Here is a 23215-nt window from a genome sequence, read left to right as displayed (position 1 = left end):
CCATTTCTTCCAAAAATTAAGTAAGCCAGAATCGTGAAACACAATATTATGATTAAGATGCTTTGGCTTTCAATTAGATCTGGACAACTTGGAGCAATCTTTGGAGCTTCAGTCTCATAGGAAAGGAAACTAAATAGACAACATCAAGAAAGCCAAAGCTTCCCTCTGAAGAAATGAAGTTAAATTCACTTATTGTAAAAGTTTGGATGACTCAAGTGAAGTTACTGGACCTTTTTTCAACCTCTACATTGTTATGGTTTCCAGGAAACGTTTTAAATACACCAAACAGGATAAGGTCTGAAAACTAAATCTCTTTAGAAACATACAAACTCTTGAGGCAAAAGACTTTCTCAAGAGACCAACATTAAGACACTGCGTTATTGCAGGTTTTTTAATCCTTGTTTACAAATGATCTGAACATCCCAAGTAGAAAATAAAGTATGTGCTTAGGAAATCCAACATATTGAACTCAAAGATGAATTTTTTTTTCCTCTAACTACAACAAACCTCAGGTTAAGAAACAAAGCAGTAACACAAAAAGAAACATCTGCCAAATTAAGATTTAGGGGGAAAAAAGGCAAAGCAATTAGAAAAACTTCATTTCCAAGAGGGTCTCTCCTTGTCATTCTTACAGATTTTGCTAAAAAGTCAGACAAAAAGCAGGCTACTAATGATGACTTAAAGTCAGTTTCAGTAACACATACTCAGACAACCTGGTCTTCCAAATGTTTTTTCAGGATCCTACATATTCAAGTCCTTTATTGTCCCTAAAGTCCTCATTCTTATTATCTCCTTACATAAAATAAACCCAAACCCACATGGCAAGGTATGTTTCGGGGCTTTCACTTCTGTTGTTTCCTATAGTTTTTAATTTCCTTTCTCCCATTTCAGCCTGTGACAAGTCCTATGCCATTTCGCCACAGGGCAGCTCGACAGAGGACCCCTGGGTGGGTCTGGGCAACCCCTGCTCACCAAACTGCCTGGCCTTGCCATGGTGATGCTTCTGCCCCCAGGAGAGGTGCCTCTTTTCTTCACCCAAAAGTACCACCTGCTCACCCAAAGGAATCGCCACAGTGCCGTGCCTTCCCAAAGGAGTCCCTTTTCTTAAGAGGGAGGAACAAGGGGCACCTGGGTGGCTCAGTGGGTAAAAGCCTCTGCTTTCGGCTCAGGTCATGATCCCAGGGGTCCTGGGATCAAGCCCCGCTTCGGGCTCTATGCTTAGCAGGGAGCCTGTTTCCCTTCCTCTCTCTCTGCCTACTTGTGGTCTTCTTTCTCTCTCTGTCAAATAAATAAAAAATATCTTTAAAAAAAAAAAGAGGGAGGAACAAAGAGCCAGGGGAATACAACACAGAATTCTTGCCCTTTTTTCCCATGATTCTTTAGTCTTTCAAAATTAAATTTTTTTTTTAAATTTTCGTTTTTTTTCTATAGTTTGAAATTTTTCCTCTTTCCTATTTCAACCTATCTTAACTATTTTATTATCAATACCTTTTTTAAAAAATCCTTTTTAATTTTCATTTTTATAGTCATATGCTATTCCTTCATTGTATTTAACCATATTTTTTATATACATGTAAGTTTTTCTTCCTTTAAAATTTTGGGATACAATTTCCTCTAACGCACCAAAATATAACATAAATCTAGCATATGGCTTTGTTGTAGTCTCCAGCCAGATCACACTTTCTCCTTTTTTTTTCTTTTTTCGACCAAGTGCTTATCTTATCAATTCCTTTGCTAAAATCTTTTCTAATTTTCATCCTTATAGTCATATTCTATCCCTTCATCATGTTTATCCTTATTTATAAACATTTATATATATGTTTTTCATTCTTTAAAATTTGGGGAGGCAGTTTCTTTTTTTTAAAGATTTTATTTATTTGACAGACAGAGATCACAAGTAGGCAGAGAGGCAGGCAGAGAGAGAAGAAGCAGGCTCCCTGCTGAGCAGAGAGCCCGATGCAGGGCTCGATCCCAGGACCCTGGGATCAGGACCCTGGGATCACGACCCAAGCTGAAGGCAGAGGCTTTAACCTACCGAGCCACCCAGGCGCCCCAGGAGGCAGTTTCTTCTAACAGACCAAAATACACCCAAAATCAAGTATGTGGCTCTGTTCTATTCACCAGCCTAATCATATATTTTTTCCCCTTTCTTCTCCCCCTGGTTTCAGGTCTCTTCCAATTTGGTTACTGTATATTTTTCTGGGGTCGTTGTTACCCTTTTAGCATTTTGTTATCTCATTCATCTGTTCTTCTCTGGACAAAATGACAAGACAGAAAAAAAAACTAAAAAAAAAAGAAAAAAAAGCAGTACAGACTGCTGGGGACCTAATCAATATGGACATTAGTAAGATGTCAGAACTAGAGTTCAGAACGATGACTGTAAACATGCAAGTTGGGCTTGAAAAAAGTATAGAAGTTACTAGAGAATCCCTTTCTGGAAAAATAAAAACCCCTTTCTGGAGAAATAAAAGAACTAAAATCTAACCAAGTTGAAATTTTTTTTAAAAAGCTATTAATGAGGTGCAATAAAAAATGGAGACTCTTACTGCTAGGATAAAAGAGGCAGAAGAGAGAATTAGTGATATAGAAGACCAAATGATGGAGAATAAAGAAGCTGAGAAAAAGAGAGACAAACAACTACTGGACCATGAGGGGAGAATTCAAGAGATAAGTGATACCATAAGATAAAACAATATTAGAATAATTGGGATCCCAGAAGAAGAAAGAGAGAGGGGACAGAAAGTATATTGGAGCAAATTATAGTAGAGAATTTCCCTAATTTGGTGAAGGGAACAAGCATCAAAATCCAGGAGGCACAGAGAATCCCCCTCAAAATCAATAAAAATAGGTCAATACTCCATCATCTAAGAGTAAAACTTAAAGGCTCAGAATCAAATAGAAAATCCTAAAAGCAGCTCAGGACAAGAAGACTATAAACTACAACAGTAGAAATACTGATTGGCAGCAGACCTATCCACAGAGACCTGGCAGGCCAGAAAGGACCAGAATCATATATTTAGAGCACTAAACAAGGAAAAATATGCAGCCAAGAATTCTATATCCAGCTAGGCTGTCACTGAAAATAGAAGGAGAAATAAAAAGCTTCCAGGACAAACAAAAACTAAAACAATTTGCAAGCACCAAACCAGCCCTACAGGAAATATTGAAAGGGGTCCTCTAAGCAAAGAGGGAGCCTAAAAGTAACAGACCAGAAAGGAACAGAGACAATGAACAGTAACAGTCACCTTAGGGGCAATACAATGGCACTAAATTCATATCTTTCAATAGTCAGTCTGAATGTAAATGGGCTACATGTCCCAATCAAAAGACACAGGGTATCAAAATGGATTAAAAAACAAAAAACAAGACCAGAGCGCCTGGGTGGCTCAGTGGGTTAAAGCCTCCGCCTTCTGCTCAGGTCATGATCCCAGGGTCCTGGGATCGAGCCCTGCATCGGGCTCTCTGCTCAGCAGGGAGCCTGCTTCCCCCTCTCTCTCTGCCTGCCTCTCTGCCTACTTGTGATCTCTGTCTGTCAAATAAGTGAATAAAATCTCTAAAAACAAACAAAAACAAGACCCATTGACATCCTTATGCAAGAAACTCATTTTAGACCCAAAGACACCTCCAAATTTAAAGTGAGGGGGTGGAAAACAATTTACCATGCTAATGGACATCAAAAGAAAGCTGGGGTGGCAATCCTTAAAACAGACAAATTAGATTTTAAGCCAAAGACTATAATAAGAGATGAGGAAGGACACTATATCACACTTAAAGGGTCTGTCCAACAAAAAGATCTAACAATTTTAAATATCTATGCCCCTAACATGGGAGCCTCATTATATTAATATATAATAATATATACTAGTATCTATAAACCAATTAATAACAAAATCAAAGAAACACATCGACAATCATACAATAATAGTATGGGACTTCAACACCCTACTCACAGCAAAGAACAGATAATCTAAGCAGAAGATCAACAAGGAAATAAAGGTTTTCAATGACACACTGGACCAGATGGACATCACAGATATATTCAGAACATTCCATCTCAAAGCAACAGAATACACATTCCTCTCTAGTGCAAATGGAACATTCTCCAGAATAGATCACATCCTGGGTCACAAAGTAGATCTCAACTGGTACCAAAAGATTGGGATCATTCCCTGCATATTTTCCACAAGAGGAAAGTTGGAAAGAACAGAAATACATGGAGGCTAAAGAGCATCCTACTAAAGAATAAATGGGTCAACCAGGAAATTAAAGAGGAATTTAAAATTTCATGGAAACAAATGAAAATGAAAACACAACTGTTCAAAATCTTTGGGATGCAACAAAGGTGATCCCGAGAGGAAAGTATATAGCAATACAAGCCTTTCTCAGGAAACAAGAAAGGTCTCAAATATACAACCTAACCCTACACCTAAAGGAGTTGGAGAAAGAACAGCAAATAAAACCTAAACCCAGCAAGAGAAGAGAAATAATAAAGATCAAAGCAGAAATCAATGAAATAGAAACCAAAAGAACAGTAGAACAGATAAATGAAACTAGGAGCTGGTTCTTCTAAAGAATTAGTAAGACTGATAACCCCCTGGCCAGACTTATCAAAAAGAAAAGAGAAAGGACCCAAATCAATAAAATCATTAATGAAAGAGAAGAGATCACGACCAACACCAAAGAAATACAAACAATTGTAACAACATATTATGAGCAACTATATGCCAGCAAATTTGACAATCTGGAAGAAATGGATGCATTCCTAGAGACATACGAAATACCAAAACTGAACCAGGATGAAATAAAAGACCTGAACAGACCATAACCAGTAAGCAGATTGAAGCTGTCATCAAAAATCTCCCTAGGCCAAGAGCCCTAGGCCAGACGGCTTCCCAGGGGAATTCTACCAAACATTTAAAGAAGAATTAATACCTATTCATCTGAAACTGCTCCAAAAAAACAGAAATGGAAGGAAAACTTCTAAACACATTTATTGTGGCCAGTATTACCTTAATTCCAAAACCAGACAAAGACCCCATCAAAAAGGAGAATTACAGACCAATATCCATGATGAACATGGATTCAAAAATTCTCACCAAAATACTAGCCAATAGGATCCAACAGTATATTAAAAGGATTATTCACCATGACCAAGTAGAATTTATTCCTGGGCTGCAAAGTTGGTTCAACATCCACAAATCAATCAATGTGATACAATACATGAATAAAAGAAAGAACAAGAACCATATGATACTCTCAATAGATGCTGAAAAAGCATTTGGAAAGTGCATCATCCTTTCTTGATCAAAACTCTTCACAGTGTAGGGATAGAGGGTACATACCTCAATATCACAAAAGCCAGTTGTTCATCTCTATGAAAAACCCACAGCAATTATCATTCTCAATGGGGAAAAACTGAGAGCTTTTCCCCTAAAGTCAGGAACATGGCAGTGCTATCCACTATCTCCACTGCTATTCAACATAGTACTAGAAGTCCTAGCTTCAGCAATCAAACAACAGAAGAAATAAAAGGCATCCAAATCAGCAAAGAAGAAGTCAAACTCTCACTCTTTGCAGATGATATGATACTATATGTGGAAAACCCAAAAGACTCCCCTCCAAAACTGCTACAACTCATACAGGAATTCAGCAAAGTTTCAGGATATAAAATCCATGCACAGAAATCAGTTGTATTTCTATACACCAACAATAAGAAGAAAGAGAAATTAAGTAATTGATCCCATTTATAATTGCACCCAAAACCATAAGATTCCTAGGAGTAAATCTAACCAAAGAGGCAAAGAATCTGTACTCAGATAACTATAGAATAGTCGTGAAAGAAATTGAGGAAGACCCAAAGAAATGGAAAAACTTACCATGCTCATGGATTGGAAGAACAAATATTGTGAAAATGTCTATGCTACCTAGAGCAATCTACACATTTATTGCAATGCCTATCAAAATATCGCCAATTTTTTCAAAGACATAGAACAAACAATCCTAAAATTTATATGGAACCAGAAAACACCCTGAATAGCCAGAGGAATGTTGAAAAAGAAAGCCAAAGTTGGCAGCATCACAATTCCAGACTTCAAGCTCTATTACAAAGCTGTCATCATCAAGATAGTATGGTACTGGCACAAAAACAGACACATAGATCAAGGGAACAGAATAGAGAGCCCAGAAATGGACCCTCAACTCTAGGGTCAACTAATCTTTGACAGCACAGGAAAGAATGTCCAATGGAAAAAAGACAGGCTTTTCAACAAATGGTGTTGGGAAAACTGGACATCCACATGCAGAAGAATGAAACTGGACCATTTCCTTACACCACACACAAAAATAGACTCAAAATGGATGAAAGACCTCAAAGTGAGACAGGAATCCATCAAAAATCCTTGAGGACAACACAGGCAGCAACCTCTTCTATCTCAGCTGTAGCAACTTCTTCCTAGAAACATCGCCAAAGGCAAGGGAAACAAGGACAAAAACGAACTATTGGGACTTCAGCAAGATCAAAAGCTTTTGCACAGCAAGGCAAGCAGTCAACAAAACTAAAAGACAACTGACAGAATGGGAGAAGATATTTGTAAATGACGTATCATATAAAGGGCTAGTATCCAAAGTCCATAAAGAACTTATCAAACTCAATACCCAAAGAACAAATAAACAAGTCAAGAAACGGGCAGAAGACATGAACAGACATTTCTGCAAACAAGACATACAGATGGCCAATAGATACATGAAAAAGTGCTCCACATCACTCGCCATCAGGGAAATACAAATCAAAACCACAGTGAGATACCACCTCACACCAATCAGAATGGCTAAAATTAACAAGTCAGGAAACGACAGATGTTGGCGAGGATGCAGAGAAAGGGAACCCTGCTATACTGTTGGTGGGAATGCAAGCTGGTGCAGCCACTCTGGAAAACAGTATGGAGGTTCCTCAAAAAGTTGAAAATAGAGCTACCCTATGACCCAGAAATTGCACTACTGGGTATCTACCCTAAAAATACAAATGTAGTGATCTGAAGGGGCACATACACCTGAATGTTTATAGCAGCAGTGTGCACAATAGCCAAACTATGGAAAGAACCTAGATGTCCATCACCAGATGAATGGATGAAGAAGGTGTGGTATATATATTCAATGAAATACTATGCACCTATCAAAAAAAATCCTTCCATTTGCAACAGTGTGGATGGAACTAGAGAGTATTGTGCTAACCAAAATAAGTCTATCAGAGAAAGACAATTATCATATGCTATCTCTAATATGAGGAATTTGAGAGGCAGGGCAGGGGGCTGTGGGGGATAGGAAGGGAAAAAATGAAACAAGATGGGACCAGGGAATAGGACAAACCATAAGAAACTCTTAATCCCAGGAAACAAACTGACTGTTGCTGGGGGGTGGGAGGGGAAGGATAGGGTGGCTGGGTGATGGACACTGGGGAGGGTGTGTGCTATGATGAATACTGTGAATTGTGTAAGATGATTAAGATGTAAGATGTAAGATGATTCACAGATCTGTACCTCTGAAACAAATAATACATTATATGTTAATAAAATAAAATAAATTTAAAAAAATAAAAAATAAAAGTTGACTTATAGCAGAAGAGGGTAATATACTCTTAACAGCTGTTATACTTCTACGACTTGATCATCAATATATCACTAATATTTGATGGTTTGACAAAGGACAGAACTGGGAGGAAAAAAATTAGTGATTCGATAAAGTTTTCATTATTAGTCAGAGAAACTGTGGAAGTGGGGTGCCTGGGTAGCTCAGTTGGTTGAGCATTTGCCTTTGGCTCAGGTCATGATCCCGGAGTCTCAGGATCAAGACCCACATCAGTCTCCCTGCTCAGCAAGGTGTCTGATTCTCCCTCTGCCTCTGGCCCTCCCCTCACTCCTGCTCTCTCTCACTCATTCTCTCGAATAATTAAGTTTTTAAAAATCTTAAAAGGAAAAAGTAACTATGGAAGCAAAAAATAGAATGGGATCAAGACACAAAACAATTTTAAGAAATGTATTGAATCCTTGCCAAGCTGTGTCATTGATGAATCTTTCAGTATTATTCCTCTGTCTGGGGAATGAGGAGGTGTAGGGAAGAGCAGAGCTCAGAAAGTCTTTGTAGCTTGCTCCCCACTGGAATTTAGGGACCCCACACATGCTCAGAGTAGATATTTGAGGACCAGGTCAGAGATGACTTAAACTCACCCACCAGCTTCCTGAAAGGCTGACAAAATTGGTTTGTTCATGATTTACACTATGCAAATCTGGGAGGAAGGAATATTCTAGATCCCAATGTTTAACAGAATTTTTATCCTCTTATTTCACTACGGTAGGATGAGTCTCTCTCCCCAGAAAGACATCCTAAAAGGCTGATCTTGGACTGAATAAACAGAATGAACAAATCCTCACTATACCTTCAAAATGTGCTCGTTGGACACCTTGTCATCAGGGGACACATACAACCGGATGAACACAGAATTGCTGTATTGACCACGAAACGTTGCAAGGGTATGCAAGAGACTGAACTTCCTCTCTGACCAAATACCTTCGGGACCAATGTTAGATTCGAGCACAGGCCAGCGGAAAGGGGAATGTCGCAGGATGTGTAGCAATGGTTTGGCATCTGCTTTTTCGATCGCTTCTGAAAGGGAGCAAATACAAAGAAAGAGTTAGAATTGCAGACTGGATCACAAAACCAGAATGCAAGTGCATCTTCTCAAAAGAAAATTCCCCATAAGACCCCAACTTCACATTTCACCTGTTAGAGAGAGATGCAGTGGACTGAGCAGGACCACAGAGACAGAACTACCTATGGCTCACACTTCAATGTGACTGCCTGAACCAGGTATTCTTGCCAGGAGAGTGGACTACAGAAGCTGCTAGATATTCCGGACAAGAAAAGATGGGCTTTTTACAGCCCAATGAGTGATATGAGGCTGAGCATACCCTGCAAGATGTAGGAACAATCCTAAGTAAAGGAAACCATTCAGTAAAACCAACCACTCCCCAATACACTTGAATTAATGCTTCCAGACTCCTTGGCCGTCTATTATCACACTCTTCTAGCTCACCAAATAATACCCCAAATTCTAAACAAGGTAACACACTTCCCACAGGCACTGGCTTCTCTTCCTACAGTGGTCTTGAGGAAGCACACCAGATAAAATGGCAAGTGTTAACCTTAACTCCAATCAGACCCAAGATGCCAAGACAGGCCCAAGACACCCACCTAAGATGTCTGTTAGGCTGATGGAGAAGCAGAAGGAGCCTGGCCCACCTGGGAATCGGGATTTTCCTAGGCCTGGGTAAGCTTCTGTGGGATATAGCAACACTCCCAAATGCCCTCTCTCCCAGGCTCCTTCTCACACCGGACAGGGCCTCTGGATTCTCATTTCTGCACCACATATGGTGGGGTTTGCCCTTCTGACCCTACCCAAGTTTCTCATGGAGGAACTGCTACGTAAGGAATCCAAGCCAAAGAAATAAAATTATTTTCTTGTTTTCTCTATCAAGCCAGCAACAGAACATTAAGACAAGGAGAGTCAAGATTCAGTCTTTGAGAATTGTTCCTTTTCTCAAACAACACTTTTAAACATTAATCGAAATCTTAGTAGTTCTCGTTTTCCTTAAAGAACATCTTTAAACATTAATAGACGCTCTGAATGATAGGGTGTTAAATATTTCAGTTATTTTCTTTATTACTCACTCTCATTCATGCAAGATGAATAAAGGATTTTGGCTTTCTGTATGGCTTCAGTGTCCCGCCTTCTACTGATAGATTTCTCCAAAAGGGCTGGGAAGGTTAAGAAAGGATTCATTAGTATCCACCCACACAAGGTGCAACTTAGAGGTCATTCCATAACCACAGTCCTGGCCTCCGGAAAAGTAAATGTAAAGACAGACAACCCTGGAAAAGACACATCCATAAAAGATATACAGACAGCAGGACCGAGTCCAAGTTGCTTGAGGTTCAAATAAAAAAAAAATGTAACCTTCTCTTTTCCCAGGTTCTCTTAATTCAGAGAAACCTGAAGTTCAATTCTGACTCAGACTGGACCTGTTGCAGGGGTTAATGTTTTCGCCACCTACATAAAAAGAAACAGAATTCATTTATTCAAGAACCAAAAATAACTGAATTCTGTTCTTTGTTTCTGCATGGAGTAATATTCTCAAAGGACGCAATTTCATCAGGGTCGGGTTTCTTAAGATTTCCTCACCGCCCAGCCTCTCCAGGAGGTCACCTGGAAGAAATTGCCCATTACAAGTTTTATTCGATGTTGCATAAACATGCTGTGGACATGGGAGAAGTTGTTTAGGCAGGAAATGGAGAGGTGAGATTGGAAAGCCTACCCAAATTGCCTGAAAACTTGTCCATTTCCCCATGCGGAGTCCTGGCCGTTGAAATGAGGTCGTGTGTATAAAATGGCTGTCAGCGTAGACATGAGCCCACCCAGAAAATGATGTGCACTTTATAACATCACTGATGCTCTTGTTTGAAGGTGGAAACTGGCAGCTGTCATAATTAAGGGGAGAAGGAGGGAAAGGCAAGACTCAGTAAAAACTGCTCCCCCTCCTCGCCAAAACACACCTTGGATGTACCAGCGAGTACTCATTTACCTACATGGAGTTAAGATGGAGCATGTAGGAAGCATCCCCGAGCAGTACCGTGGCAAAGCTGTGGCAGCCTGCTGCTGTCAAGGCATTTGGACTTTATTTCTGAAACAACCCAGCTGCCTCCCAATGATGGCACAACAGATGCCCCCATAGTACTCTGAAGAGCTTCAAGATACAACAGAGAGTGCTGATCCAATTAATAATTACAAATATTCCCTAAAGAGGACTCTCCACTTCTAAACTAGAAGTTCTACCTTTCAAAACAAAAAAAAGGCAATCCAGAGCTCCTGTCCAGTTTTTTATCCACACTTGTACATCAAACAAGTCCAACGAACTCCACAGATTCAAATAAAATAAATTGAGTTGGATGTGGGTGTTTTCAATTGTTTTGACTTGTTTGGTGTTTCTTTCTTATGTATTATCACAGCAATAAAAGCAGGATAACTAGCCCCAAGGATCGAGAAGGAAGATTGTTTTCTTTTTTTAATAAACACAAAGCTCTAAAACCACACTCACATACATTTCTATTCAAATCAGATCAGGTGCCTTTCCACTGTATTACTTCCACAGTTGTTGGACTGTTGGGGAGACACATTTGGAAGTAAATAATCCAAATTCCATTTAGGGATGTGATGTTCTTCTGATGCTATAAACACTCCACAGATTGTAAACAACAATGCCCTGAGGACCCAAACAAGCCTTGGGAGTGAAAGAACTCAAAGTAGTACGTATGCACCTGAGTGTGCACCCAAGGCATTCTGTGTATGACAAGAAGGTAAAAAGAGGGCATGCAATGCTAAGTAGGGCATTCCCAAAACCCTAACTTCGCACAAACATCAATAATTTGTTAAGGCACATCCCAGGGATACCGTGGGTTCAGTTTCAGATTACTGCAAAAAAGTGCATATTGCAATAAAGCGAGTCAAATTAATTTTCTGGCTTCCCAGTGCATATAAAAGTCATGTTTACACTGTAACAGCAGATGATTAAATGTGCAATAGCACCATGTCTAAAAAACAATGTAATACCTTAATTTTTAAAAAATACTTCATTGCTACAAAATGCTAACCATCATCTGAGTTTTCTACTCGTTACATTCTTTTTTGCTGGTAGAAGGTTTTGCCTAGATGTGGATGGCTGCTGACTGATCAGACTGGAGCTTGCTGAAGGTTGGGGTGGCTGTGGTAATTTCTTAAAATAAGACAACAGTGAAGTTTGCCACATAGATTGGCACTTCCTCTCACAAACTATTTCTCTGTAGCATGAGATGCTGCTTGATGGCATTTTATCCACAGAATAACTTCTTTCAAAACTAGAGTCAAGACGCTCCCTGGTGGTCTAGTGGTTAGGATTTGGCACTCTCTCAAAACTAGAGTCAATCCTCTAAAACCCTGCCACCACATTATTAACTAAGTTTATGTAATTTTCTAAATCCTTGGTTGTCATTTCAGACCTTCACAGTGTCTTTGCCAGAAGTAGAGTCCATCTCAAGAAGCCACTTTCTCAGGGCGCATGGGTGGCACAGTCAGTTAAGCATCTGACTCTTGGTTTCAGCTCAGGACATGATCTCAGTGTCGTGAGATTGAGCCCCACATTGGGCTCTACCTTCAGCAGGGAGTCTGAACTTGAGATTTTTCCTCCCTCTCCCTCGCCCCCTCCCACTCATGCTCTTTCTCTCTCAAATCAATTAATTAATTTTTAAAAAAGACAAAACCACTTTCTCTGTTCATCTATAAGAAAAAAAACTCCCCATCCATTCAAGTTTGATCATGACATGACGGCAATTCAGTCGCACCTTCAGTTTCCACTTCTGGTTCTAGTTCTCTTGCTATTTCCACCACATCTGAAATTACTTCCTCCCCTGAAGTCTTGAACCCCTCAAAGGCATTCATGAGGGATGGAATCAGCTTCTTCCAGACTCCTGTGAGTGTTGGTATCTTGACTTGTTCACAAGGATCACACATGTTCTTAATGTCATCTAGAACAGTGAATCCTTTCCAGGAGGTTTTCTATTTGCTGTCCCCAGAGCCATCACAGAAATCACTACCTGTGGCAGCTATAGCCTTGTGAAACCTATTTCTTAAATAATAAAACTTGAAAGTGAAAATGACGCCTTGATCCACGGGCTGCAGAGTGGATGGTGTGTTAGCAGGCATGAAGGCAACATGAATCTCACTGCCCATTTCCATCAGAGCCCTGGGTGACCAGGTACACTGCCATTGAGCAGTCCTACGTTTTTTCCGAGCTACCAGAACTCAATAGTGCGCTTAAAATACTCACTAAACTACGTGTGAACAGATGTGCTGTCATCCAGGCTCTGCTGTTCATTGAGAGCACAAGCAGGGTAGACTTAGCATAACCCTTAAGGGCTATGAATGGTCAGAATGGTCAGTAAGTACCGGCTTCAACTTAAAGTCACCGCGGCTGCCTCAGCCCCCTAATAACAAGAGAGCCTGTCCTTTGAAGCCTTGAAGCCAGGCACTGGCTTCTCCTCTCTAGCTATTAAAGTCCTACATGGCTTCTTCCTCTAAATAAGGCTGTTCCATCTACACTGAAAATGCGTTGTATAGAGTGTAGTCATCTTTGTGAATCATCTCAGCTAGATCTTCTGGAGAACTTGGATACCTGGGTAACTGGGTAACACTGCTTCACCTTATAGCATGCATCCACTCCTGCCAGTTTCCAACTTTGCTCCTGCAGCTTCCTCACCTTTCTCAGCCTCCACGTAATCCAAGAGAGTTAGGGCCTTGCTCTGCATTAGGCTCTGACCTACGGGGATGTATACGATGGCTGGCTTGTCTTCTGTCCAGACCACTGCAACTTCCTCCAGATCAGCAAGAAGTCTGTTTTGCTCTCTTATCATTCGTGTGTTCACTGGAGGAGCACTTTTAATTTCCTTCAACAATGTTTCCTTTGCATTCACAACTCGGCGACCATTCAGTGCCAGAGTCCGAGCTTTCAACATTATCTTCCTCACTAGGCTTAATCATTTCTAGCTTTGATTTAAAGTAAGAGATGTGTGAATCTACATTTCACTTGAACACTTACAGGCCACTATAGGGTTATTAATTGGCCTGATTTCAATATTGTTGCATCTCAGAACAGGGAGGCCTGAGGAGAGGGAGCAAGATGGGCAAAGAGCCAGTTGGAAGAGCAGCCAGAATGCACACAACATTTATCAATTAAGTCTGACATCTTCTATGGTTCATGAGGCCCCAAAACAATTACAATTATAACATCAAAGCTCACTGATCACAGATCACCATAACAAATATAAGAGTAATGAACAGGTTTGAAATATTCTAAGAATTACCAAAACATGACACGGAGACATAATGTGAGCAAACGCTATTGGAGAAAATGGCGCCACATAGATCTGCTCGATGCAGGGTTACCATAAACCATTACTTTGTAAAAAATGCAGTACCTGCCACCCCCAAGAAAGGGAAGGTCCATAAAGTGAGGTAACCCCTGTGTCAAAATTCTGTTTTCTGTACCAGAACATGGCTTTTAAAACAAATTCAGCTATCCCAGGTTACTTGTCAAACCCTTTCCCTTCTCCTCTCCTCCTCATGCCCAAGCAGGCAGGAGAGCATTGATATGCAGACAGCGATGTGGCAATCAGCTGGCGGCATCCATTTTATGTATCTCTGTATTTGAATTAGTGGTAAGAGGAATAAAGCCTGGAGAGTAATTAATGAGCAGAAAACAAAGGCTCCCTATCAAAGGCAATTACTCGGGTTATTAAAATGTCCCTAAAGCGCTGAGAAGGGCTCCTGGGTCACCCACACAAGGGCATTCCCATCATCATCTGTGTTGTTTCTTGGACAATTTCTCAATCTTCACCCTCTTCCAGGTATTCTTAACCATGTTACAACAGAAAAGGAAAACTCCAGTTCATAAAAACGTATCATGCAACAAACCTGAGACTATAAAGCTGGTTTCAAAGTGCTTCTGATCATCAAATTCGAACAGAACACAAAAATATTATGTATTTTTTTCTCATTAATCTTAATCAAATAAAATCATCGAATTCTTTAATATAATCCAAGTTCCCCATTTTTTCTGTGTATGGTTAGTGTATTTTGTGTCCCATTTAAGAAACCTTTGCCTGTCCCAATCATAATCTATGTTTTTTACAGAATCCTTATTGTTTCACATTTAGATCTACAGCCTACATAGAATTAGCTTCTGCCCATGGTGTGACAGTCATGCCTTTGTAACGCAACCCTGGCTTCATAGGGTACACCTAGAAGGAGAATTTTAATGAAGAAGGTATTTTTGGTCATTGGGTCCCAAGTACTGTGACATGAAAAGTAATCTCGGTACATAAAACTGGCATCAACAATGACTAGTCTCCATTAAACTGAGTAGTCTGTGGGGCAGGGGCTGGGTCACATTCATCTTAAGCACCCACGGCCTACTGCTTGGTATGGTTGGTGCTCAGTCCACAACTGCAGAGCTGAATTCCTGAAAAGGTTAAGTCTAAGAGTTTTTCATCCAACAGAAAAGGAACTGTAAGAAGTTGCACTTCTTTTATTATTGCTTGTTATAATCAGCAATGTCCCGATTACACAAACATCCATAATCTCCTTTTCTCACATCCTAGTCTCTGTATCATACGATGAAATCTGAGACTTCATTCATTGGTTTTCATGAACACCAGGTTTTAGGATTCCTAGGTTTCATCTTACCAGTGGTCTCAGTTCAACATCTACTTCCTGGTCTTCCATTTGGGGGTAAATACTTAGTTGGCATTCAACTTCCTTTAAGCTCAGAAGCTAAGACAGGACCACCAATCCTTCTCATTCATTTCACTTCTCCTGCTGAGACAGGGCCTTTATTGGGGGCTCTGGAACAGGAGAAGAGCATTCCAAAGAAAGGCCAGACTCCTGAAGACTCGGAAGTCCCCTAGTAAGTCAAGAGCTCACAAGAGTCAAACGCAGCTCAGGCCAGTCATTTGAAGTTTCTACTATATTTAGGACCTTTTCACCTAAAATCATTTTCAAAAATTTCACATGCACAAATGAGGCCAATGAGCAAACACCTCCCAAGAATCTCAGGGCTGAGCTGATGCCATTTGAAGGACATGGCTCCAGAGCACAGAAACTCTATCAAAACATGCTCCTTTGTGTTCTCTCTCACCACCCCACAACCCTGCTATGTGCCTGGGCTACAGGGAATCCTCCTGCTACCTACTAGGAGGTCAAGGGATGCTGAAGCTGGGGACCTGATATGCTTAATGCAAATAGCAACTGCATCCTAAAACCTTCCCGTCACATGTCATCAGTGTGAATTCTCGACCTCACGGGAGATTATGCCAACACTTCTCCCTTAGAAGGAAGGGGCGGGGGGAGTATCTTCTAAGTCTATTTAAAAGGAAAAAAACAAAAAATCAAAACACTGACAAGTCGAATCCCCATTCTAAGGGAAGTTACGTCCCCCACACCTATGTAACAAGCATAATGTTCTCTAGAAATTATGTACATATATATTTTTTAAAACAATTTTATTTATTTGTTTATTTATTTCACAGAGAGAAAGACAGCGAGAGAGGGAACACAAGCAGGGGCAGAAGGAGAGGGAGAAGCAGACTCCACACGGAGCATGGAGCCCAATGTAGGGCTCGATCCCAGGACCCTGGAATCATGACCTGAGCCGAAGGCAGACGCCTAACGACTGAGCCACCCAGGCACCCATAGAATTTATATATATTATATATGGCCTATCTTATCATGGCCTGGTTTCTCCTTTGGTGGTACTTAAAAACCACCTGCGGATGGTCCATGGCAGACTGTCACCTCTAATCTTGCTATTTTTAGTCCTTGGTGATTTTCCAGGCTACAGACTTCAATTTGGTTTCCAGGCTCCTCAGTTTATTTACCATACCAAAAAATTTCATTTTTCTAACTCACACTGCACGGGTATTAAACTCTTAGGCAGCTGGACCTGGAGACTCTAAATCAGCTTGCAAAGCCCGTTGTTATTCTCATTAAAAAATAAAATTCAAGTTAACTAAGTCACGGTCTGTGGATCCCATAGCCCTCATGTTTTTGCACGACTGGTGCACTCAACTCTGCCCAGAGCCGGGCAAGCACGGCATCACTGGAGTCTTTCTGACACACAGAAAAGACAGGACAAACTGCTATTTCTCATTCTTCTGGGAAACTCCCACCTCCATACAGGGAGAGACACTGTCAGAATCCTTTTCTTTGTTCATTTTTTATGATCATCTTATAAATGATCATTGTTGGCTGGCATCAGCTTCAGAAAAGGGGGCAGAGATTATTTTAGGGGCACTAAAAACCTCTATCTCATCGATCTAAATCATGGGTTACTAAATAACATAAAAATACCCCCCATTTAACACAAAAGACCTCTTTGCCCATAATGAAATCAATTTTATAAAACTGCCAGACACTACAAAAGTCTAATAGAAGGTAACTCTTTTATTATGCTCACTTGCAAGTGAATTTATAAGGATTACACTTATCAGGGTTACACTTCAAAATAATTTAAGCTAAATTTTCATATTACTCTTTGACAGCATAGAATTGCAATGAATCTACCAATATGGTATTTTTAAAAGATTTTACTTATTTATTTGACAGATAGAGATCACAAGTAGGCAGAGAGGCAGGCAGAGAGAGAGGAGGAAGCAGGCTGCCCACCGAGCAGAGAGCCCGATGCGGGGCTCGATCCCAGGACCCTGAGACCATGACCTTAGCTGAAGGCAGAGGCTTATCCCACTGGGCCACCCAAGCACCCCCCAATATGATATTTTAACTCATAAAAATAGCTTTCCTAGTTAGATAATTTGGATCTTAGCAGATAATTCAATGGAAGGCCTGTGGTGAATTTAAAGTCACTAAAATCCATCTTCATTTTTTTTCCTAGAGTAAAAAGCCTAATTATTTATTTTGTCCTACCTATTTCTACCATCTTAATGTTATAAAGGAAAGACCATGTGTGGTTATATTCCCCCTGCAGGGGTCCTTCCTCAGAAGTCCTGAACATCCAAGGACCCAAAGGTGATAGCATTCCTTTATTAAACATCTACTCTGTACCAGGTGTATGGTACATGACCTCAATTAGTCCCCCACAAAGCCCGGTCATGCTATTATGACCAGGGAGACTCACTCCTGAGGAACCTAGCCAGGGATGGGAGGCCATGGTGAGGTTAGGGCAGGACATAGTTAGCTGGTCCCAAAGGCTTTTCTTCATGTTATGTCTAGTCTAAACCAGTGGTGTCCAAACTTGAACAGGCATCAGAATCATAAAACACCAAGTTCTGGGTCTTGCCCCAGAGTACCTAACTCCATGTGGGTCTAGGGTGTGACCCAGAAATTTGCATTTCTAACAAATTCCCAGCTAATGCCAACGCTATAGGTAGAAAGAACACACTCTGAGAACCAACAGCAGTCGCCAGCACTCCTTTACCTCCCCCAACTTTAAACGAGGTAGAGTTGACAATTATCTCCAGTCCTTCTCGATGCCTGTGATCCCAGAACATCACCAGCCCAGATTTCCTCCCCCCCCCGCCCCCATCCCACTCAAGGTCAAGGCTGATTGCTGATTTCCTCACTCCACAGCTTCGCTTTAATTAAATGTCAACATTCTTCAAGGAAAGCACTACTTTGTTTTGTTCTGGAGAGCTCTCATCATACTGGCCCGTTTAAGTCTAAGTTCGTTCCTCAGTTCTGCAAAGTCCAACTTTAAAAAGTTCCTTTCTCAAAGGTGAAATGCGATAGGGGTTTAAGGCGAGGGTTGATTCACTGGTTGAAGAGCCAAAACAAAACAAACAAAACAAAATACAAAAAACTACGCAATGCCAGGAATACTTCCAAAGTGATAAAAAATACAGGACAGCTATTTTCAACTCCAGCTTATACCACGCCCCACGGCAAAGAAGAGTGGGATAAATATTGCATCCCTCAAATCCTAAAAAATCTGAGCTCTAGACTTCACAATTCCTCCCTCATCTGTGAAAGCGGCATCAAAACACTGTAAACATAGGTTTAAAAACCCACTTCCCAACTAACCCCTGTTTTCACTCCCACCTTCCATGAGGAGGTAAGAGTAGCAGTGGTTCTATTCCTGGCTGTTCAAACTACACTGTGTGGTCAAGGAAGGCTGTCCTTTAAAAAAAAAAAAAAAAGAAGAAGAAGACTTTATGTATTTGAGAGAGAGAGAGGAGGAGGAACAGAGGAAGAGAGACAAGTAGACTCTTCACTTAGCTCAGAGCCCGTCGCAGGGCTCGACCCCACGACCCTGAGACCGTGACCTGAGCTGAATTGGACTCTTAACTGAGCCACCCAGGCTATCCTTTTTAACTGGGGTTTCTAACAGTGAGGGATTAGGAACTGGGATCTCTTCCTTCCCTTCTTTATCCCAAAGAGGGGAAGCAACAGCGCCTTCAGCGTAAGTCAAAGCAGTGAAAGGGCCGGCAGGGAGACAGCAAACTTCCCTGCCCGCCACCTGCTGCCTGGGCTTCCCCAGCAGATTCTGGGGAACAGGATGTGCTTGGAGAAGTACGTTCCTCAGGTCAAAGAAACCGGGGGCTACAGAAAAGAAACAATGACCCTTTATGCTGCCCTGAGGAGAACACAGAGAAAAGAATATCCAGTAACCTTTGGGGTTTTCTGTAACAAGGAAGACCAACTCTACCTTCATCTGGATCCCAAGCTAGAAAACAGAACAGCATGGCAGGGCCTTGTGAACGGGTCTCCATACACCAACTCACCTCTCCAAGCCATTCTCTACACGTGGCCAATGTGCTCTGGCAAAACCCATCATGCCCCTCAGTGTGACATTTACAAATGGGCTCCCAGTGCCTGAGGACAGAGGAGAAAATCTTTACATAGCCTATAAGGCCTGAAGGCTCTGGCCCCTCCTTTCTCTTCAGTCTTGTCTTTTGTCCCTTTTCCCTTCTGACTCTGAGCTCCAATCACACTGGGCTTCTTGGGTTTCCTCAAAGGCACCAGCTAGACAAAGCCTCTGCTCATGCAGCTCTTTCCGCCTGGGTTAAAATTGGAGACATTTGAAATGTTAGACCCATAATCTGTGGGGGACAAATTATATGGCTGGATTGGTTTGGGCAAGTCACATAATTTCCTTGACCTTCGCTTCCTCGGATGTAGGGCAAAGACAGAAATAAACAATGATGGCCAAGAGCACCAAATTAGAGTGAGGAACCAGAGAGAAAACAAATGATAGGCCAAAGGAATAAAATTAGTAACAAGAAATGTTTGGGCCTTGGGGAAATGAACTTAAGAATTCAGAGCAGACAGCAGGTAGCAGTTGCTCCATTTGGAACGTAACTGAAATGACCATTGGAGGAAGCAGACCTGTGAGCATACCGGCATATACTTGTATGTGTTTCTGAAATACTGGTTCCCACACTGATCTCAGCTATTGATGAAAGTAAAATCCCCTGCTCATTTTCTAAATTAAAAGGTCCATCCATGTTTTAAAAATACCTCTCATTGTATAAATATGAACACCAGTGAGCCGTTCCAAATAAACATTTCTTATTTGTGACAAGCTATTCTCCAACCGGCATATAATTAATTTTCCTGTTATGCGTGGTGCCTTTTTACACAGAATGTTCTCTTGACACTTTAAAGCAAATAGTCCATCATTACTAATTCATTAAGCATTCAAAGAGATGCTATTAATCACAATGAACTAATGTGGTATTAATGGGTAGGTTATTAATCTGCAATTACATGCAGATTTCCTAATAAATTCAAGTTGCCCAAGTCTTTTGGGGAGGAAGGCAAGGGAAAACAAAATGAACAAATCTTTCAGAAAACAAATTAAGGGGAAGAAATATCTCTCCCTGAATCATAAAACATTAGACACAGACTTCCTGTTTTCTTTTTATCCTAAGAAATCTTTGTTTTTACCCAACTTGACATTTGTAAGTCACAGATTTTCATCAGAATCATACTGTGAATGGAGGAAAAACAAAACCACTCATGCCCCCAGGAGAGGTGAGTTTCCTCAGTGACATACTGGGTCCTCAGTTGTAGTAAAGCCTGGCCACTCAACACGTGGTCCCTAGACCCTCAGTGTGGGCATCACCTGAGAGCCTGTCAGATGCAGACCCTTGGGTCCCTTCTCAGACCCACTGAATCACAATCTTCACTTTAACAAGATTCCCAGGTGATTCATGTACATGTTCAAGGATGGAAAGAACAGCATTACAGTCTGGCTTTGTAGCTACACATTAGAGGCGAAGAAGGAAGTGGGGGAGTTTGCTTATACACCAGTGCACATGAAAACCTAGAATACAGAGGAGGGAACATCATGCAAATCTCACTGAGTATTGTTTAAAGCACATAAACAGGGGCACCAGGGTGGCTCAGTGGGTTAAGCCTCTGACTTCCACTCAGGTCATGATTTCAGGGTCCTGGGATCGAGCCCTGCATCGGGCTCTCTGCTCAGCGAGGAGTCTGCTTCCCCCTCTCTCTCTGCCTGTCTCTCTGTCTACTTGTGATCTCTGTCTGTCCAATAAATAAATTAAATCTTTAAAAAAAATAAAGCACATAAACAAGGTGGATGGGACTCAGCAGTTGGGGAGCCTGGATTAGCGGAAATACAATTTACATAGCATAATTCATCTAAGAAGCACATTCCTTTCCACATCTTCACATCTCTGAAATTGGAATCCATCTGAAAACTGTCAGCTGGGCACAGTCACTGTGTCCCACCCATGTGGGAATGTGATCGAGCAGTTCCCATAGTAGGCCCTAGAAATGAGTTGGCTGCATGGCCAGTAAACTGTCACTTAAAAGGTCTTCAGAAAGATTTCAATACGATTTGGGCATGAAATGAAAACTTACTGCATCTCCAAAGAGGAAATCAGGGAGCACTTTTTTAAGGAATGCTGAATCACGGCCACTATGGACAGAAAGAAGACAACGTCTTGTGAGAAAACAAAAGCGCTGATGACTTGAAATCAAAAGAACTGGGAAGAAGTTTTAGGACGACTCGAACCAATCTCTCCTGCTTGCATGTCATGCAAAAGAGTCCTAGGATAAAAAGTAATGTCTGCAAGAACTCTTTCAATGAACATAAAGTAAAAATGCCAGGGGGAAAGGCGGCCCGGGGGAGGAGCGCCGTCTTTGTTGGCCAACAGGAAGTAATGGCGCCTCTTCCAGGTGACGGTATTTCTAATTCAATGAACTAAGGTACTGATTTAGTTAAGGCTATGAAAGACTCGGCCATGGGTGCGAGTTCTCCTGCTTACTTTTAAGTCAAATGAACATAACAAATTTGCATATAACTAGAACGCCGTCCTCCCAGAAGACCCAGCATTTTTCCCTCTGAAAAATAATCAGTGTGTCCAGAGATGGAAGGCTGTTTGGAATTTAAATAAAAGAAGGCAATGTAAAAATGTTTCCAAATGACTCCAAAAGCATTTGAAGGACACGTGAAGCTGTGGCGAGGGGAGACATTCTGAGTCCCGCATGGCGGGTGTCACAGGCACGTGGTGGCTTTGGCTGAGGGCGCGGGCAGGCGCACAGGCCCTGGCAAGAGCATGTCCTTGGACGTCCCGCCACACCATGGGCTGTGCAGCCTTCAGACCTCAGCGGGAGCCACAATTGCCTGCTTTCCTTACCCAGCACTTCCCACATGTTCCCCACCAGACTCATTTCATTCTGGCAATGACCTGAAGCTGGCAAACCCTAACTTCCTCTTTTCCACAGCTTAGAGTTTCCAGACAGACAGTGACACCTCAGACCTCAATTAAAATAACAGACCTTCAGGTCTTAATTTACTTGTACTGGTGTGTATCCAGACCAGCGCGCAGATCAAGTGGGGGGGAAAGAACTCCCTTTTCTTTTCCTGCATTATTCTGGGACTTGGCCAAAAGGTTGGGAAATGTAAATTGAAAGAAATTAATGAACTCGGGCATTGCCTGGCATTCTTTAATGTCGACTAGCAAAGCATATTGCCAGAGCAGTAGTTTCGAATGGGTCTCAGTTCAGAAAACTCAGAGAACTTTCTCCAACGGACAGTGCCGATAGTTCTTGACTCGGTTGGTTTGGTTTTTCACCCTTGAGTAGGTTCTCAAATTTGGCCCCATGATAAAGTCACCTGGTGGGGGAGGAGTGGTTAAGAAATCCAGAAGGCCAGGCTCTATCCCAGACCAATTACACCAAAACCTCTAAGGCTGGGCCCTGGGCATCTGTGCTCCCTCGTGAATTCAGCGTGCTACCATCAGTGAGAAGCACTGGTCTAGAACGGCCCTGTCCACTGAAGAACTGGGAGTCACGTGGGGCTACTGAGTAATGGAAATGTGGCCCATCCACATGGAGAAGAGTTACAAGTATAAGAAGCATACCGATCCCAAGACTTAGGAAAGAAAGAATGTGAACTGCCTTGTGAATATGTTTTTATATTGATTACGTGAAATGGCAATTCTTTGGGTATGTTGGGTTAGACAGAATCATGGGATTTTACCTGTTTCCTTTTTCTTTTCCTAACATGGCTATTTAAAAATGGAAAATTACATGTGACTTGCATTTTTGAATCACATAATATTTCTTCTGGACAACAGTGACTTTATAGGTTGC

The 23215-nt window shown here is 41.4% G+C and overlaps 1 protein-coding gene across 2 annotated transcripts in view; it reads right to left on the bottom strand.

Moving 5' to 3' along the window:
- The window catches only part of LOC111150495 (phosphate regulating endopeptidase homolog X-linked), a 204913-nt gene that overhangs the window by 156879 nt on the left and 24819 nt on the right, over window positions 1-23215 (bottom strand). For both annotated transcript variants that reach the window (XM_022507971.1, XM_022507972.1), the window contains exons 4-5: window positions 9724-9810; window positions 8432-8658 (exon numbers count right to left, since the gene is read on the bottom strand). In XM_022507971.1, coding sequence (XP_022363679.1) covers window positions 8432-8658; window positions 9724-9810 — 314 coding nt within the window. The remainder of the gene's footprint in view (window positions 1-8431; window positions 8659-9723; window positions 9811-23215) is intronic.

Source organism: Enhydra lutris, unplaced genomic scaffold, assembly GCF_002288905.1.
Source record: "Enhydra lutris kenyoni isolate GAN:26980312 unplaced genomic scaffold, ASM228890v2 scaffoldscaffold23, whole genome shotgun sequence".
Classification (NCBI taxonomy): Eukaryota; Metazoa; Chordata; class Mammalia; order Carnivora; family Mustelidae; genus Enhydra; species Enhydra lutris.
This window is presented reverse-complemented; position numbering and strand designations above follow the sequence as displayed.